General features: G+C 41.5%; 1 protein-coding gene across 6 annotated transcripts in view; it reads left to right on the top strand.

Moving 5' to 3' along the window:
• Positions 1-21,314, top strand: part of LOC115149194 (abl interactor 1) — a 120,175-nt gene that overhangs the window by 21,701 nt on the left and 77,160 nt on the right. For all 6 annotated transcript variants that reach the window (XM_029691828.1, XM_029691844.1, XM_029691835.1 and 3 more), the window contains exon 2: positions 16,069-16,236. In XM_029691828.1, the coding sequence (XP_029547688.1) occupies positions 16,069-16,236 (168 nt within the window). The remainder of the gene's footprint in view (positions 1-16,068; positions 16,237-21,314) is intronic.

The raw sequence follows: 21,314 nt of genomic DNA, 5'->3' as shown, positions 1-21,314 counted from the left end.
ATTTATCCCTGTCAGACTCCAGTATTTATCACTATCAGACTCCAGTATTTATCACTATCAGACTCCAGTATTTATCACTATCAGACTCCAGTATTTATCACTGTCAGACTCCAGTATTTATCACTATCAGACTCCAGTATTTATCCCTGTCAGACTCCAGTATTTATCCCTGTCAGACTCCAGTATTTATCACTATCAGACTCCAGTATTTATCACTATCAGACTCCAGTATTTATCCCTGTCAGACTCCAGTATTTATCACTATCAGACTCCAGTATTTATCCCTGTCAGACTCCAGTATTTATCACTATCAGACTCCAGTATTTATCACTATCAGACTCCAGTATTTATCACTGTCAGACTCCAGTATTTATCCCTGTCAGACTCCAGTATTTATCCCTGTCAGACTCCAGTATTTATCACTATCAGACTCCAGTATTTATCCCTGTCAGACTCCAGTATTTATCACTATCAGACTCCAGTATTTATCACTATCAGACTCCAGTATTTATCACTATCAGACTCCAGTATTTATCACTATCAGACTCCAGTATTTATCCCTGTCAGACTCCAGTATTTATCACTATCAGACTCCAGTATTTATCCCTGTCAGACTCCAGTATTTATCACTATCAGACTCCAGTATTTATCACTATCAGACTCCAGTATTTATATCAGACTCCAGTATTTATCACTATCAGACTCCAGTATTTATCACTATCAGACTCCAGTATTTATCCCTGTCAGACTCCAGTATTTATCACAATTAGACTCCAGTATTTATCACTATCAGACTCCAGTATTTATCCCTGTCAGACTCCAGTATTTATCACTATCAGACTCCAGTATTTATCACTATCAGACTCCAGTATTTATATCAGACTCCAGTATTTATCCCTGTCAGACTCCAGTATTTATCACTGTCAGACTCCAGTATTTATCACTATCAGACTCCAGTATTTATCACTATCAGACTCCAGTATTTATCACTATCAGACTCCAGTATTTATCCCTGTCAGACTCCAGTATTTATCCCTGTCAGACTCCAGTATTTATATCAGACTCCAGTATTTATCACTATCAGACTCCAGTATTTATCCCTGTCAGACTCCAGTATTTATCCCTGTCAGACTCCAGTATTTATCACTATCAGACTCCAGTATTTATCACTATCAGACTCCAGTATTTATCCCTGTCAGACTCCAGTATTTATCACTATCAGACTCCAGTATTTATCACTATCAGACTCCAGTATTTATCCCTGTCAGACTCCAGTATTTATCACTATCAGACTCCAGTATTTATCCCTGTCAGACTCCAGTATTTATCCCTGTCAGACTCCAGTATTTATCACTATCAGACTCCAGTATTTATCACTGTCAGACTCCAGTATTTATCACTGTCAGACTCCAGTATTTATATCAGACTCCAGTATTTATCACTATCAGACTCCAGTATTTATCCCTGTCAGACTCCAGTATTTATCACTATCAGACTCCAGTATTTATCACTATCAGACTCCAGTATTTATCACTATCAGACTCCAGTATTTATCACTATCAGACTCCAGTATTTATCACTATCAGACTCCAGTATTTATCACTATCAGACTCCAGTATTTATCACTATCAGACTCCAGTATTATCCCTGTCAGACTCCAGTATTTATCACTATCAGACTCCAGTATTTATCACTGTCAGACTCCAGTATTTATCACTATCAGACTCCAGTATTTATCACTATCAGACTCCAGTATTTATCACTGTCAGACTCCAGTATTTATCACTATCAGACTCCAGTATTTATCACTATCAGACTCCAATATTTATCACTATCAGACTCCAGTATTTATCACTGTCAGACTCCAGTATTTATCACTATCAGACTCCAGTATTTATCACTATCAGACTCCAGTATTTATCACTATCAGACTCCAGTATTTATCACTATCAGACTCCAGTATTTATATCAGACTCCAGTATTTATCCCTGTCAGACTCCAGTATTTATCACTATCAGACTCCAGTATTTATCACTATCAGACTCCAGTATTTATCACTATCAGACTCCAGTATTTATCCCTGTCAGACTCCAGTATTTATCACTATCAGACTCCAGTATTTATCACTATCAGACTCCAGTTTTTATCCCTGTCAGACTCCAGTATTTATCACTATCAGACTCCAGTATTTATCACTATCAGACTCCAGTATTTATCACTATCAGACTCCAGTATTTATCACTATCAGACTCCAGTATTTATCCCTGTCAGACTCCAGTATTTATCACTGTCAGACTCCAGTATTTATCACTATCAGACTCCAGTATTTATCCCTGTCAGACTCCAGTATTTATCCCTGTCAGACTCCAGTATTTATCACTATCAGACTCCAGTATTTATCACTATCAGACTCCAGTATTTATCACTATCAGACTCCAGTATTTATATCAGACTCCAGTATTTATCACTATCAGACTCCAGTATTTATCACTATCAGACTCCAGTATTTATCACTATCAGACTCCAGTATTTATCACTGTCAGACTCCAGTATTTATATCAGACTCCAGTATTTATCACTATCAGACTCCAGTATTTATCACTATCAGACTCCAGTATTTATCACTATCAGACTCCAGTATTTATCACTATCAGACTCCAGTATTTATCACTATCAGACTCCAGTATTTATCACTATCAGACTCCAGTATTTATATCAGACTCCAGTATTTATCACTATCAGACTCCAGTATTTATCACTATCAGACTCCAGTATTTATCCCTGTCAGACTCCAGTATTTATCCCTGTCAGACTCCAGTATTTATCCCTGTCAGACTCCAGTATTTATCCCTGTCAGACTCCAGTATTTATCCCTGTCAGACTCCAGTATTTATCCCTGTCAGACTCCAGTATTTATCACTATCAGACTCCAGTATTTATCACTATCAGACTCCAGTATTTATCCCTGTCAGACTCCAGTATTTATCACTGTCAGACTCCAGTATTTATCACTATCAGACTCCAGTATTTATCCCTGTCAGACTCCAGTATTTATCCCTGTCAGACTCCAGTATTTATCACTATCAGACTCCAGTATTTATCACTATCAGACTCCAGTATTTATCACTATCAGACTCCAGTATTTATATCAGACTCCAGTATTTATATCAGACTCCAGTATTTATCACTATCAGACTCCAGTATTTATCACTATCAGACTCCAGTATTTATCACTATCAGACTCCAGTATTTATCACTATCAGACTCCAGTATTTATCACTATCAGACTCCAGTATTTATCACTATCAGACTCCAGTATTTATATCAGACTCCAGTATTTATCACTATCAGACTCCAGTATTTATCACTATCAGACTCCAGTATTTATCCCTGTCAGACTCCAGTATTTATCCCTGTCAGACTCCAGTATTTATCCCTGTCAGACTCCAGTATTTATCCCTGTCAGACTCCAGTATTTATCCCTGTCAGACTCCAGTATTTATCCCTGTCAGACTCCAGTATTTATCACTATCAGACTCCAGTATTTATCCCTGTCAGACTCCAGTATTTATCACTATCAGACTCCAGTATTTATCCCTGTCAGACTCCAGTATTTATCCCTGTCAGACTCCAGTATTTATCACTATCAGACTCCAGTATTTATCACTATCAGACTCCAGTATTTATCACTATCAGACTCCAGTATTTATCACTGTCAGACTCCAGTATTTATCACTATCAGACTCCAGTATTTATCACTGTCAGACTCCAGTATTTATCACTATCAGACTCCAGTATTTATCACTATCAGACTCCAGTATTTATCACTATCAGACTCCAGTATTTATCACTATCAGACTCCAGTATTTATCACTATCAGACTCCAGTATTTATATCAGACTCCAGTATTTATCACTATCAGACTCCAGTATTTATATCAGACTCCAGTATTTATCACTATCAGACTCCAGTATTTATCACTATCAGACTCCAGTATTTATCCCTGTCAGACTCCAGTATTTATCACTATCAGACTCCAGTATTTATCCCTGTCAGACTCCAGTATTTATCACTATCAGACTCCAGTATTTATCACTATCAGACCCCAGTATTTATCACTATCAGACTCCAGTATTTATCCCTGTCAGACTCCAGTATTTATCACTATCAGACTCCAGTATTTATCCCTGTCAGACTCCAGTATTTATCCCTGTCAGACTCCGGTATTTATCACTATCAGACTCCAGTATTTATCCCTGTCAGACTCCAGTATTTATCACTATCAGACTCCAGTATTTATCACTATCAGACTCCAGTATTTATCACTATCAGACTCCAGTATTTATCACTATCAGACTCCAGTATTTATCACTATCAGACTCCAGTTTTTATCCCTGTCAGACTCCAGTATTTATCACTATCAGACTCCAGTATTTATCCCTGTCAGACTCCAGTATTTATCACTATCAGACTCCAGTATTTATCCCTATCAGACTCCAGTATTTATCACTATCAGACTCCAGTATTTATCCCTGTCAGACTCCAGTATTTATCCCTGTCAGACTCCAGTATTTATCACTATCAGACTCCAGTATTTATCACTGTCAGACTCCAGTATTTATCCCTGTCAGACTCCAGTATTTATCACTATCAGACTCCAGTATTTATCACTATCAGACTCCAGTATTTATCACTATCAGACTCCAGTATTTATCCCTGTCAGACTCCAGTATTTATCACTATCAGACTCCAGTATTTATCCCTGTCAGACTCCAGTATTTATCACTATCAGACTCCAGTATTTATCACTGTCAGACTCCAGTATTTATCACTATCAGACTCCAGTATTTATCACTATCAGACTCCAGTATTTATCACTATCAGACTCCAGTATTTATATCAGACTCCAGTATTTATCCCTGTCAGACTCCAGTATTTATCACTATCAGACTCCAGTATTTATCTCACAGTAACCGGCTCCAGTATTTCAAACCTGGTCATTGTCTCCAAGTTTCCGCCCGACCTGAACGTCTCTGAACAAGGATGACTGAATTAAAAAATATATATATTTTTTAAGGTAGGCTATACAGACATTGGTTTCTAAAGTCACTTGTTATTCAATTAAGCGGCACATCTATCTTGTCAACACCCACAAAGCCTTAGCAGCCCGCTGGCTGACCCGACCCCACACTTCAGTCCCCATCTAAAGGCAGAGATTGGGTTGTTTTTATTAACCGGAGAGAAACCTCATTTCTTTCAATCTAATCTCTGCAAAGCCAAATCCCTTTTGACACAGTGATTCAGAAAACAATCCACTTGTTCTGCTGTGCGTTTGCTTGTGTGGAGATTTCCAGTGATGGTGTGTTTCCACACTTTTACTGTGTGTGAATGAGCAGAAGGCAAGTATTGTTACTGTACAAGTGGGAAAGACTTGGCCAACCGCCCACGGCATGTCTACAGAACCATCATGTAGAAACTGTATTTCTATCATATTGATTTGACACAGACATTGATTCCTAGTTCCCTTAATTTTGTGTTACGGTCGACCCTACAGGTTCATGTTATGTTACGGTCGACCCTGCAGGTTCATGTTATGTTACAGTCGACCCTGCAGGTTCATGTTATGTTACAGTTTACCCTACAGGTTCATGTTATGTTACAGTTTACCCTACAGGTTCATGTTATGTTACAGTCGACCCTACAGGTTCATGTTATGTTACGGTCGACCCTGCAGGTTCATGTTATGTTACGGTCGACCCTGCAGGTTCATGTTATGTTACGGTCGACCCTACAGGTTCATGTTATGTTATGGTCAACCCTACAGGTTCATGTTATGTTATGGTCGACCCTACAGGTTCATGTTATGTTACGGTCGACCCTACAGGTTCATGTCATGTTACAGTCGACCCTACACCTTCATGTTATGTTACAGTCGACCCTACACCTTCATGTCATGTTACAGTCGACCCTACACCTTCATGTCATGTTACAGTCGACCCTACACCTTCATGTTACGGTCGACCCTACACCTTCATGTTATGTTACAGTCGACCCTACACCTTCATGTTATGTTACAGTCGACCCTACAGGTTCATGTTATGTTACGGTCGACCCTACACCTTCATGTTACGGTCGACCCTACACCTTCATGTTATGTTACAGTCGACCCTACAGGTTCATGTTATGTTACAGTCGACCCTACAGGTTCATGTTATGTTACGGTCGACCCTACACCTTCATGTCATGTTACAGTCGACCCTACAGGTTCATGTTATGTTACAGTCGACCCTACACCTTCATGTCATGTTACAGTCGACCCTACACCTTCATGTCATGTTACAGTCGACCCTACACCTTCATGTTACGGTCGACCCTACACCTTCATGTTATGTTACAGTCGACCCTACACCTTCATGTTATGTTACAGTCGACCCTACACCTTCATGTTATGTTATGGTCGACCCTACACCTTCATGTTATGTTACAGTCGACCCTACACCTTCATGTTATGTTACAGTCGACCCTACACCTTCATGTCATGTTACAGTCGACCCTACACCTTCATGTTATGTTACAGTCGACCCTACACCTTCATGTCATGTTACAGTCGACCCTACAGGTTAGTTTTATGTTACAGTCGACCCTACACCTTCATGTCATGTTACGGTCGACCCTACAGGTTCATGTTATGTTACAGTCGACCCTACACCTTCATGTTATGTTACAGTCAACCCTACAGGTTCATGTTATGTTACAGTCGACCCTACACCTTCATGTCATGTTACGGTCAACCCTACAGGTTCATGTTATGTTACGGTCGACCCTACACCTTCATGTTACGTTACGGTCGACCCTACACCTTCATGTTATGTTACGGTCGACCCTACACCTTCATGTCATGTTACAGTGGACCCTACAGGTTCATGTTATGTTACAGTCGACCCTACAGGTTAATTTTATGTTACAGTCGACCCTACACCTTCATGTTATGTTACGGTCGACCCTACACCTTCATGTCATGTTACAGTCGACCCTACAGGTTAGTTTTATGTTACAGTCGACCCTACACCTTCATGTCATGTTACAGTCGACCCTACAGGTTCATGTTATGTTACAGTCGACCCTACAGGTTCATGTTATGTTACAGTCGACCCTACAGGTTAATTTTATGTTACAGTCGACCCTACAGGTTCATGTTATGTTATGGTCGACCCTACAGGTTCATGTTATGTTACAGTCGACCCTACAGGTTCATGTTATGTTATGGTCGACCCTACAGGTTCATGTTATGTTACAGTCGACCCTACATGTTCATGTTATGTTACAGTCGACCCTACAGGTTCATGTTATGTTACAGTCGACCCTACAGGTTCATGTTATGTTACAGTCGACCCTACAGGTTCATGTTATGTTACGGTCGACCCTACACCTTCATGTTATGTTACAGTCGACCCTACACCTTCATGTCATGTTACGGTCGACCCTACACCTTCATGTCATGTTACAGTCGACCCTACAGGTTCATGTTATGTTACAGTCGACCCTACAGGTTAATTTTATGTTACAGTCGACCCTACACCTTCATGTTATGTTACGGTCGACCCTACACATTCATGTCATGTTACAGTCGACCCTACAGGTTAGTTTTATGTTACAGTCGACCCTACACCTTCATGTCATGTTACAGTCGACCCTACAGGTTCATGTTATGTTACAGTCGACCCTACAGGTTCATGTTATGTTACAGTCGACCCTACAGGTTAATTTTATGTTACAGTCGACCCTACACCTTCATGTTATGTTACAGTCGACCCTACAGGTTCATGTTATGTTACAGTCGACCCAACAGGTTAATTTTATATTACAGTCGACCCTACAGGTTCATGTTATGTTATGGTCGACCCTACAGGTTCATGTTATGTTACAGTCGAACCTACAGGTACATGTTATGTTACAGTCGACCCTACAGGTTCATGTTATGTTATGGTCGACCCTACACCTTCATGTTATGTTACAGTCGACCCTACACCTTCATGTCATGTTACGGTCGACCCTACACCTACATGTTACGTTACAGTCGACCCTACACCTTCATGTTATGTTACAGTCGACCCTACACCTTCATGTTATGTTATGGTCGACCCTACACCTTCATGTTATGTTACGGTCGACCCTACACCTTCATGTTATGTTACAGTCGACCCTACACCTTCATGTTATGTTACAGTCGACCCTACAGGTTCATGTTATGTTACAGTTTACCCTACAGGTTCATGTTATGTTACGGTCGACCCTACAGGTTCATGTTATGTTACAGTCGACCCTGCAGGTTCATGTTATGTTACGGTCGACCCTACACCTTCATGTTATGTTACAGTCGACCCTACAACTTCATGTTATGTTACAGTCGACCCTACACCTTCATGTTATGTTACAGTCGACCCTACACCTTCATGTTATGTTACAGTCGACCCTACACCTTCATGTCATGTTACAGTCGACCCTACAGGTTAGTTTTATGTTACAGTCGACCCTACAACTTCATGTTATGTTACGGTCGACCCTACACCTTCATGTCATGTTACAGTCGACCCTACAGGTTCATGTTATGTTACAGTCGACCCTACACCTTCATGTCATGTTACGGTCGACCCTACACCTTCATGTCATGTTAACGTCGACCCTACACCTTCATGTCATGTTACGGTCGACCCTACAGGTTCATGTTATGTTATGGTCGACCCTACACCTTCATGTCATGTTACGGTCGACCCTACAGGTTCATGTTATGTTACAGTCGACCCTACACCTTCATGTTATGTTACAGTCGACCCTACAGGTTAGTTTTATGTTACGGTCGACCCTACAGCTGCGGGATATGGCAGATATATTTTATAACCTCTTTGATGCAGTCCTCCATGCAGGCATCTAACTGCACATAAAAGGTAGCTCTCTACATGAAATGTAATTTCCTTGAAATGCTATCGGATTGCTGTTTCTTTACAGCATATTCCCTGATTTCATAAAAGAGTCCCCAGCGCCTACACTGTCTGCATACTCAATGTCTCCCAGGAATGTTGGAGCAGAAAACTTTTATTTTATTTTTTTGACAGAGGAAGGTGAATATGAATAGTAGTGGTTGATGGATTTTTCACGTGTAATGCCAACACCTCGGCTTTCAGATATGGTATGTATCTGAGTGGCACTGAAGACGTGTCTTACATACACTCTTTAATGCAAGGGATTGAAGTTGAAGGGTGACACCAAGTTTAGTAATACTATCAGTATAGACTTAGAACCAGTCCTGTGCGGGTTTGAATCTACTTCAGAGGATGTCACCGTTCACACATGGAAGAATTAATAGGTTTCACTTAGAGTTCAGAACTGTGGGTTTACTACTATAATAAATGAGAAATGAATTAATACATTTGAAGTAGTATCAAAGCAAAGTCTAAAAAAATTACCTATACTTGAAGTGATCCATTTTTGCTCTAGTAAGTTACCCAAAAGTACATCAGTTCAGGATTGCCATCATATGTGTTCTCTCTAGGTTTTCTGTATGGATGTGTATGCTGATGGAAGTATTGAAAGTGTCCCGAAGGTTGTGTGTGGTGTGTTCTGGGAATGTTCTCGGTTTGCTAGGATGTACAGAGCCTTCAGAAAGTATTCACACCCCTTGACTTTTTACACATTTTGACAAAGTGAAAAGTTTTTTTTATTTTTTATGTTTGCATATGTATTAAAAATGTAAAAACAAAAATACCTTATTTACATAAGTATTCAGACCCTTTGCTATGAGACTCGAAATTGAGCTCAGGTGAATCCTGTTTCCATTGATCATCCTTGAGATGTTTTCTACAACTTGATTGGAGTCCAGCTGTGGTAAATTCAATTGATTGGACATGATTTGGAAAGGCACACACCTGTCTATATAAGGTCCCACAGTTGACAGTGCATGTCAGAGCAAAAAGCAAGCCATGAGGTGGAAGGAATTGTCCATAGAGCTCTAAAACAGGTTTGTGTCAAGACAGATCTGGGGAAGGGTATCAAAACCTTTCTGCAGCATTGAAGGTCCCCAAGAACACAGTGGACTCCATCATTCTTAAATGGAAGAAGTTTGGAACCACCAAGACTCTTCCTAGAGCTGGCCGCCCTGCCAAACTGAGCCATCGGGGGAGAATGGCCTTGGTCAGGGAGGTGACCAAGAACCCGATGGTCACTCTGACAGAGCTCCAGAGTTTCTCTGTGGCAATTGGAGAACCTTCCAGAAAGACAACCATCTCTGCAGCACTCTAACAATCAGGCCTTTATGGTAGAGTGGCCAGACATAAGCCACTCCTCAGTAAAAGGCAGATGACAGCCCGATTGGAGATTGTCAAAAGGCACCTGAAGACTCTCAGACCATGAGAAACAAGATTCTCTGGTCTGATGAAACCAAGATTGAACTCTTTGGCCTGAATGCCAAGCATCACGTCTGGAGGAAACCTGGCACCATCCCTACAGTGAAGCATGGTGGTGGCAACATCATTCTGTGGGGATGTTTTTCAGCGGCAGGGACTGGGAGACTTGGATCGAGGGAATGATGAACGAAGCAAAGTGTAATTAATAACTTGCTCAAAGGGATAGTCAGTGTCTGTTTATTTTTTATTTTTTTACCCATGTACCAATAGATGTCCTTTGCGAAGCATAGAAAACCTCCCTGGTCTTTGTGGTTGAAACTTTGTTCGACTGAGGGCCCTTACAAAAAATTGTATGTATGGGGTGAGGTTGTGATCAATTAATATATACATTTATAATTAGTACGTTTTATTATCTGTTTTAACAAACCTTTTTTTATTTTATTATTTATATATTGTATATTGTTTGTTTTGTGTGGTTTTCATATCAGCCCTTATCAGCTCTTGGGCTTCCAACCACACCTCCACATTAGTGCAAAAAATAAATACATGTAAATAGTTAATTGTTAATCACTTTTATTGCACACAGAGTCCATCTAACTTATTATGTGACTTGTTAAGCACATTTTTTTGACTCCTGAGCTTATTTAGGCTTGCCATAACAAAGAGGTTGAATACTTATTGACTCAAGACATTTCAGCTTTTCATCATTCATTCATTTGTAAACATTTCTAAAAACATAATTCCACTTTGACGTTATGTGGTATGGGTATTGTGTGTAGGACAGTGCCATTTTTTGTTGTTGTTGAATTTATCAATTTGAAATTCAGGCTGTAACAACAAACTGTGGAAAAAGCCACTGTATGTATGTGCCTGTCCTCTCCAGATGGCCTCTGGCTCTGTCGCTGTCCTCTGGAGGAACTCTCCCTTCATTCCTGGAGGCTGTTATCATGAACTCATCTGTTACTGCTATTCCCTCCAAAAACAAGCAGTCGGACTCAAACACACTGCCACTTCTTCTGTGGTAGTTAACCAGCGGGGATCTCAGCTCAGAGGGCAACAAGGCTTTAGTCACTATGGCTGTGAGACTGCACAAAGCTGATCTTATGCCCAGACGAATGAATATCATACACAAAGCCTATCTCTTTAAAATGTTTCCCTTCATAGTGTTGATAGCTGTCTAGAAGATGGTATTTATACTTTAGCCTTTTCTTTCTGTTTCAGGGTTTGAGCTCTTCTCTCGTTCTCCCGCCCCATATTGCGGTACCCAGGCAGTGCCCTTTGGACTTTGCTTTATGAGTGAGCAGTGTAGGGAATGCAGCTAAGATTAAACACGCTGACTACAGTGCCTTGCAAAAGTATTCACCCCCTGGCACGATCGTCGTAAGAACATTCAGACCAAAGCGCAGCATGAAATCGGTTCGACATTTTAAACAATAAACCAACAAACGAAACGTGAAGTAAATGAATTGCTCACAGGCAACTACACATAAACAAAACAAGATCCCACAAAACACAGTGGGGAAATGGCTGCCTAAATATGATCCCCAATCGGTTCGACATTTTAAACAATAAACCAACAAACGAAACGTGAAGTAAATGAAGTGCTCACAGGCAACTACACATAAACAAAACAAGATCCCACAAAACACAGTGGGGAAATGGCTGCCTAAATATGATCCCCAATCAGAGACAACGATAAACAGCTGCCTCTGATTGGGAACCATACCAGGCCAACATAGAAATGAAACAACCTAGATCACCCACCCTAGTCACACCCCGACCTAACCAACATAGAGAATAAAAGGCTCTCTATGGTCAGGGCGTGACACCCCCCTTGGCGTATTTCCTATTTTGTTGCATTACAACCTGTAATTTAAATTGATTTTTATTTGGATTTCATGTAATGGACAAACACAACATAGTCCAAATTGGTGAAGTGAAATGAAAAAAATAACTTGTTTAAAACCTCACTAGGGTAGGGGGCACTATTTTCACCTCCGGATGAAAAGCGTGGCCAAGGTAAACTGCCTGCTACTCAGGCCCAGAAGCTAGGATATGCATATTATTAGTAGATTTAGATAGAAAACACTCCAAAGTTTCTAAAACTGTTAAAATAATGTCTGAGTATAACAGAACTGAAATGGCAGGCGAAAACCTGAGGAAAATCTATCCAGGAAGTGCCATTACCTTGAAATGGCTGTTTTTCCAATGAAAGCCTATCCACCATTTAAAGGGATAGGAGCCAGATTCCGTTCCCTATGGCTTCCACTAGTTGTGAACAGTATTTAGACATTGTTTCAGGCTTTTATTCAAAATGAGGGAGAATGACAACATTGAGTGAGTGGACCCTGGGATGTCCTCAGAGCTGGTTCCTGCGCACGACCGAGAGCACGCATTTCTTGTTTTCTTTTTATATTGACGAAGCTTTTGTCCGGTTGAAATATTATCGATTATTTAGGCTAAAAACAACCTGAGGATTGATTATAAACATTGTTTGACATGTTTCTACGAACTTTACGGATACTATTTGGAATTTTCGTCTGCCTCTTGTGATCGCATTTGAGCCATTGGATTACTGAACAAAACGCGCCAACAAAATTGAGGTTTTTGGATATAAAGAGGGAATTTATCGAACAAAACGAACATTTATTGTATAACTGGGAGTCTTGTGAGTGCAACCATATGAAGATCATCAAAGGTAAGTGATTCATTTTATTGCTATTTTGGACTTTCGTGACTAATCTACTTGGCTGGTAACTGTATGTAATGTTTTGTCTGCTGAGCGCTGTCCTCAGATAATCGCATAGTTTGCTTTCGCCGTAAAGCCTTTTTGAAATCTGACACTGCGGCTGGATTAACAAGAAGTTAAGCTTTATTTTGATGTATAACACATTTTCAAGAGTGTTAAATATTTGAATTGAGTATTTTAGAATTTCGCACTCTGCAATTTCACTGGATGTTGGCCACGTGGGACGGTAGCGTCCCACACCCCCTAGAGAGGTAAAAAAAAATCAAAAGAAATCTCAACTGAAAAGTGGTGGGTGTATTTGTATTCACCACCTTTGTTATTAAGCTCCTAAATAAGATCTGGTGCAACCAATGACCTTCAGAAGTCACAATTAATAAAATAAAGTCCACCTGTGTGCAATCTAAGTGTCACATGACCTGTCACATGATCTCAGTATATATACACCTGTTCTGAAAGCCCCTAGAGTCTGCAACACCACTGAGCAAGGGGCACCATTAAGGTTAAGCAAGCGGCACTATGAAGACCAAGGAGCTCTCCAAACAGGTCAGGGACAAAGTTGTGGAGAAGTACAGATCAGGGTTGGGTTATAAAAAAATATCTGAAACTTTGAACATCCCACAGAGCACCATTAAATTCATTATTAAAAAATGGAAAGAATATGGCACCACAACAAACCTGCCAAGAGAGGGCCGCCCACCAAAACTCACGGAGTAGGCAAGGAGGGCATTAATCAGAGAGGCAACAAAGAGACCAATGATAACCCTGAAGGAGCTGCAAAGCTCCACAGCGGAGATTGGAGTATCTGTCCATAGGACCACTTTAAGCCACACACTCCACAGAGCTGGGCTTTACGGAAGAGTGGCCTGAAAAAAGCCATTGCTTAAAGAAAAAAATAAGCAAACATGGTTGGTGTTCGCCAAAAGGCATGTGGGAGACTCCCCAAACATATGGAAGAATGTTCTCTGGTCAGATGAGACCATTTTAGGAGCTTTTTGGCCATCAAGGAAAACGCTATGGCTGGCGCAAACCCAACACCTCTCATCACCCCGACAACACCATCCACACAGTGAAGCATGGTGGTGGCAGCATCATGCTATGGGTATGCTTTTCATCGGCAGGGACTGGGAAACTGGTCAGAATTGAAGGAATGATGAGTGGCGCTAAATACGGGAATATTCTTGAGGGAAACCTGTTTCAGTCTTCCAGAGATTTGAGACTAGGACGGAGGTTCACCTTCCAGCAGGACAATGACCCTAAACATACTGCTAAAGCAACACTCGAGTGGTTTAAGGGGAAGCATTTAAATGTCTTGGAATGGCCTAGTCAAAGCCCAGACCTCAATCCAAATGAGAAACTGTGGTATGACTTAAAGATTGCTGTACACCAGCGGAACCCATCCAACTTGAATGAGCTGGAGCAGTTTTGCTTTGAAGAATGGGCAAAAATCCCAGTGGCTAGATGTGCCAAGCTTATAGAGACATACCCCAAGACACTTGCTGAAAAGGATGGCTCTACAAAGTATTGACTTTAGGGGGGGTGAATAGTTATGCACGCTCAAGTTTTCTGTTTTATTGTCTTATTTCTTGTGTTACACAATAAAAACATATTTTGCATCTTCAAAGTGGTAGGCATGTTGTGTAAATCAAATGATACAAACCCCCCTCAAAAAATCAATTTTAATTCCAGGTTGTAAGGCAACAAAATAGGAAAAATGCCAAAGGGGGGTGAATACTTTCGCAAGCCGCTGTCTATGCTGTATCCTGTCACTATGCCTGTCTGTCCTTTCTAGTGGGCTTGAAAAGGTCACAGGCATGATAATGAAGTATACTGTAGCCATCTTGTGAAATGCTCACACACCTTAATCAGCTTCAAAATGGATGTCAATTCAATGAGACATTGATGTTTTTGCTGAATGTTGGGTAACACTTTACTTGACACCCAGCGTCATAGTACATTACGACACGGTCATAACCTGTCATAACATGGTCATAACACTGACATGACACATATATTTAGAACTGGTGTGACATATATTGCATTATATTATGGCTGGTTATGACACCTACATACGAGTGTCAAAACCCACAAAACCTAATGTACCACAAAACATTCCATTACATTATATAACAGTTTATGAAATTGACCATATTAAATTATCATTGTAATTGCACACACATTGATGCTCTGTTGCTGATGACTGGGATGATAGCAGGAGCAGATTTCAGGAGCAGGACAAGACTGATGACCGATATAACAGCATGTACGTGATTGGCCTATCTGGCTGATATGATTATGATGGTCATAACGCTTCATGACAGTGTCACAAAGTGTATTTTCTACAAGTTATTTAAAATATGATGATGAAAAAAAAACATGATTGTAAAAAATTCATTACAACAATAACAAAGGACTTAAGAAATTAACTTTCAAAACGAAAGGAAACTTCTTGGCAGGGGAAAAACACATTGGAATAAATGTGGGTTTTGACACGTTTATGTAGGTGTCATAATCGGCCATAAAATAACACAATATGTCACAACAGGTCTAAATATATGTGTCATGTCAGTGTTATGACCATGTTATGACAGGTTATGACCGTGTCATAACGTGTTATGACGCTTGGTGTCAAGTAAAGTGTTACCGAATCTTGTAATGCACCTAAGACTAATTCTGACTGAACCAGGGTTCTAGAGAATAAGCCTTATGTCAAATGTCGACCTTGACTAACACGGCCATCTGTAGCTCAGTTGGTAGAGCATGACACGCCAGGATAGTGTGTTCGATTCCCAGCTGGCACTCGTATGTAAAATGTCTACCCGTATGACTGTAAGTCCCGTTTGGATAAAAGCGTCTGCTAAAATGTCATATATTATTTGTGTAACGTTGTGCATCTCCCTATGTTGCTCTCTTTCTCTCCAGGCTACGGACAAGAGGAAAGCTCTGGAGGAGACCAAAGCCTACACAACCCAGTCCCTGGCCAGCGTGGCATACCAGATCAATGCCTTAGCCAACAATGTGCTGCAGCTGCTGGACATCCAGGCCTCACAGATGTGCCGAATGGAGTCCTCAATCAATCACATCTCTCAGGTCAGGACACACTCTGAGTCTCTCTTGCTTTTCTCAAACACACACATACACATCCACAGCTGTGGTGAATCAACCACTTCTCTCAGGCCAGGACACGTGGACACCCCCACCCACCAAACCACAGTTAAACTTGAAGAGCTGACATAGAAATAGACTTACAGTTTATTTTCTCTTAGTCCATGTACAGCGTGTCTTTCTGCAGTGACTATGGTGCCTTTATAACTGTGTGACTGACTGTGTGACTGACTGTGTGTTCGTATGAAGGACCGATTCTCTGCGCCTCCATGCACTCTCTCTGTGTCTCTCTCTTTCCCACACACACACACCCACACACCAGGGTTTCTATTAGGAACATTTTGGTGGCGGACAACCTGACCGACAAAATATACATTTACCGGGACATTTGAGAAATTTACTGGACATATGACAAATTTACCGGACATATGACAAATTTACCAGACATATGACAAATTTACCAGACATATGACAAATTTACTGGACATTTGAGAAATTTACCGGACATATGAAAATTTACCTGAAATATGAGAGATTTAGTGGACATATGAGAAATTTACAGGACATATGAGAAATGTACAGGACCTCCAAATGCATTGGGTGCGTAGCACATTAGGGAATCCACCCACGATGCTCAAAAATCACATTTAGATTATTGTAATTCATCTCATTAGAATAGAAATTAGCCTGTAAAGTTGTAATCAAATAAAGTAAACTAACATGACAGGTTTTATTGAAAAGCAAAACATTACCTGTTGCATCTTCATACCTGCTATAAATCATAAATGAATATCATTAAAAAACCACATTAATAAAACACAACTTCAAAATATAATATTTGTATAATATAATTTGCGAACAACCTGTCCTGTAGTCTATTTGTTATACATTTCTATTAATAAATCACAAAACACAAATGTTTTCAAATACGATCTACGTCTCTCTAATTTAATCAAGCCTAGGCATGAACATTTGAATGAATAAATAACAAAACATGGCTGTCTTTGAACCCCAGGGCCGGCCCGCCCCAACTCCCCATTCCTGCTACATTTCAGCACCACAGCAGTGGAAAGAGGGGACACTCTACACGGCCACAAAATGAAGAAATGATCAAATTGATGTTGGACAATTACAAACTGTCAGGGGCAGAAAGACAGATTTTTTTACCTTGTCAGCTTGGGGATTCGACCTAGCAACGTGGTTCGTTGAGAACATATTGCAACGCTCCTGTGAAACGAGGCCCGCACCCTGCATTTATCAAAGCACTTGTTTCCAAAACTCAAATTATACCTCACTGTTTTTACAGTTCTACTGCACGATGTTAATAAATGTTATGTCTATTGTAACTCCCTGATGTGCTACTGAATAAAGCTCATCTGAAAAGCACCAATAGTTTATAAAACTCTAGTCTATCAATCCATTCCAACTCTGTATACTAGACATGACACAGGGTAGGATCATGTCGGTCTGGCCTAGGACGGCAGCAGAACTGCTAGGGCTGGGCCTGACCCAACACAATCATTTCCCTCTGATTTACTTGCGTTTCCAGCGGACGTTTGCCTGCTCAAAGTGAGCCGCTGCTGTTTGGAAGTCAAAACTGTACGAATCCTTTTCAATAGCATCAGCCTCGCTACCTTGGTTACGGGGATAATCAACACGGGCTTCGCTCAGCGGGGTACACTTAGCTGAAGTCCTTAATGAGGAGCTCGTGTCTTCTGTGTGATTCAGAAACACATCTGTCAGTAATGTCCCAGCAGCTTGAGGTTGTCTCGTCCTATGAAGGATATTTAGCCTTGGAAGTTTTTTTATTTATTTAACATTTATTTAACTAGGCAAGTCAGTTAAGAACAAATTCTTATTTTACAATGATGGCCTACACAGGCCAAACCCGGGGCGACACTGGGACAATTGTGCGCCGCCCTATGGGGCTCCCAATCACGGCCGAATGTGATACAGCCTGGATTCGAACCAGTGACACCTCTTGAACTGAGATGCAGTGCCTTAGACTGCTACACCATTATTTTGCAAACAATTTTTTTTTTATTCTCCCGGACAATTTGGCCACCAACAATTGTAGTTATCGGTTATAAAAAAAACACCGTGGCCCTGATAGATCAGCTCCTAGCCCACAGACCAGGCTCACACTGTTAGTCCAAACTGGGTCTCCTAGCCCACAGACCAGCCTCACACTGTTAGTCCAAACTGGGACTCCTAGCCCACAGACCAGCCTCACACTGTAAGTCCAAATCAAATTCAAATCAAATCAAATCAAATTTATTTATATAGCCCTTCGTATATCAGCTGAAATCTCAAAGTGCTGTACAGAAACCCAGCCTAAAAGCCCAAACAGCAAGCAATGCATGTGAAAGAAGCACGGTGGCTAGGAAAAACTCCCTAGGAAAAACTCCCTAGAAAGGCCAAAAACCTAGGAAGAAACCTAGAGAGGAACCAGGCTATGGAGGGGTGGCCAGTCCTCTTCTGGCTGTGCCGGGTGGATATTATAACAGAACATGGTCAAGATGTTAAAATGTTCATAAATGACCAGCATGGTCAAATAATAATAATCATTGTAGTTGTCGAGGGTGCAACAAGCACGTCCGGTGAACAGGTCAGGGTTCCGTAGCCGCAGGCAGAACAGTTGAAACTGGAGCAGCAGCATGGCCAGGTGGACTGGGGACAGCAAGGAGTCATCATGCCAGGTAGTCCCGAGGCATGGTCCTAGGGCTCAGGTCCTCCGAGAAAAAGAAAGAAAGAGAGAAAGAGAGAAAGAGAGAATTAGAGAGAGCATATTTAAATTCACACAGGACACCGGATAAGACAAGAGAATACTCCAGATGTAACAGACTGACCCTAGCCCCCCGGCACATAAACTACTGCAGCATAAATACTGGAGGCTGAGACAGGAGGGATCAGAAGACACTGTGGCCCCATCCGATGATACCCCCGGACAGGGCCAAACAGGCAGGATATAACCCCACCCACTTTGCCAAAGCACAGCCCCCACACCACTAGAGGGATGTCTACAACCACCAACTTACCGTCCGAAGACAAGGCCGAGTATAGCCCACAAAAATCTCTGCCATGGCACAACCCAAAGGGGGGGCGCCAACCCAGACAGGAAGACCACGTCAGTGTCTCAACCCACTCAAGTGACGCACCCCTCCCATGGACGGCATGGAAGAACACCAGTAAGTCAGTGACTCAGACCCTGTAATAGGGTTAGAGGCAGAGAATCCCAGTGGAAAGAGGGGAACCGGCAAGGCAGAGACAGCAAGGGCGGTTCGTTGCTCCAGCCTTTCCGTTCACCTTCACACTCCTGGGCCAGACTACACTTAATCATAGGACCTACTGAAGAGATAAGTCTTCAGTAAAGACTTAAAGGTTGAGACTGAGTCTGCGTCTCTCACATGGGTAGGCAGACCATTCCATAAAAATGGAGCTCTATAGGAGAAAGCCCTACCTCCAGCCGTTTGCTTAGAAATTCTAGGGACAATTAGGAGGCCTGCGTCTTGTGACCGTAGCGTACGTGTAGGTATGTACGGCAGGACCAAATCGGAAAGATAGGTAGGAGCAAGCCCATGTAATGCTTTGTAGGTTAGCAGTAAAACCTTGAAATCAGCCCTTGCCTTAACAGGAAGCCAGTGTAGGGAGGCTAGCACTGGAGTAATAATATCACATTTTTTGGTTCTAGTCAGGATTCTAGCAGCCGTATTTAGCACTAACTGAAGTTTGTTTATTGCTTTATCCGGGTAGCCGGAAAGTAGAGCATTGCAGTAGTCCAGCCTAGAAGTAACAAAAGCATGGATTAATTTTTCTGCGTCATTTTTGGACAGAAAGTTTCAGATTTTTGCAATGTTACGTAGATGGAAAAAAGCTGTCCTTGAAACAGTCTTGATATGTTCTTCAAAAGAGAGATCAGGGTCCAGAGTAACACCGAGGTCCTTCACAGTTTTATTTGAGACGACTGTACAACCATCCAGATTAATTGTCAGATTCAACAGAAGATCTCTTTGTTTCTTGGGACCTAGAACAAGCATCTCTGTTTTGTCCGAGTTTAAAAGTCGAAAGTTTGCAGCCATCCACTTCCTTGTCTGAAACACAGGCTTCTAGCGAGGGCAATTTTGGAGCTTCACCATGTTTCATTGAAATGTACAGCTGTGTGTCGTCCGCATAGCAGTGAAATTTAACATTATGTTTTCGAATGACATCCCCAAGAGGTAAAATATATAGTAAAAACAATAGTGGTCCTAAAACGGAACCTTGAGGAACACCGAAATGTACAATTGATTTGTCAGAGGACAAACCATTCACAGAGACAAACTGATATCTTTCCGACAGATAAGATCTAAACCAGGCCAGCAGCATACCACCCTGCATCCAACTGCTGGCTTGCTTCTGATGCTAAGCAGGGTTGGTCCTGGTCAGTCCCTGGATGGGAGACCAGATGCTGCTGGAAGTGGTATTGGAGGGCCAGTAGGAGGCACTCTTTCCTCTGGTCTAAAAAATATCCCAATGCCCCAGGGCAGTGATTGGGGACACTGCCCTGTGTAGGGTGCCGTCTTTCGGATGGGACGTTAAACGGGTGTCCTGACTCTCTGTGGTCATTAAAGATCCCATTGCACTTATCGTAAGAGTAGGGGTGTTAACCCCGGTGTCCTGGCTAAATTCCCAATCTGGCACTCATACCATCACGGCTGTCTAATCATCCCCAGCTTCCAATTGGCTCATTCATCCCCCTCCTCTCCCCTGTAACTATTCCCCAGGTCATTGCTGTAAATGAGAATGTGTTCTCAGTCAACTTACCTGGTAAAATAACGGTAAAAATAAAATAAAATAAAAACTTGTTTATGTAGACCAATTTGGGTTTCCAATCTCTCCAAAAGAATGTGGTGATCGATGGTATCAAAAGCGGCACTAAGATCTAGGAGCACGAGGACAGATGCAGAGCCTCGATCTGACGTCATTAAAAGGTCATTTACCACCTTCACAAGTGCACAAACTGGGACTCCTAGCCCACAGACCAGCCTCACACTGTTAGTCCAAACTGGGACTCCTAGCCCACA

This window comes from Salmo trutta, chromosome 2 (genome assembly GCF_901001165.1).
Source record: "Salmo trutta chromosome 2, fSalTru1.1, whole genome shotgun sequence".
Lineage (NCBI taxonomy): Eukaryota > Metazoa > Chordata > Actinopteri > Salmoniformes > Salmonidae > Salmo > Salmo trutta.
Note: the sequence above shows the minus strand (reverse complement) of the source record. Positions and strands in the feature narration are given on the sequence as shown.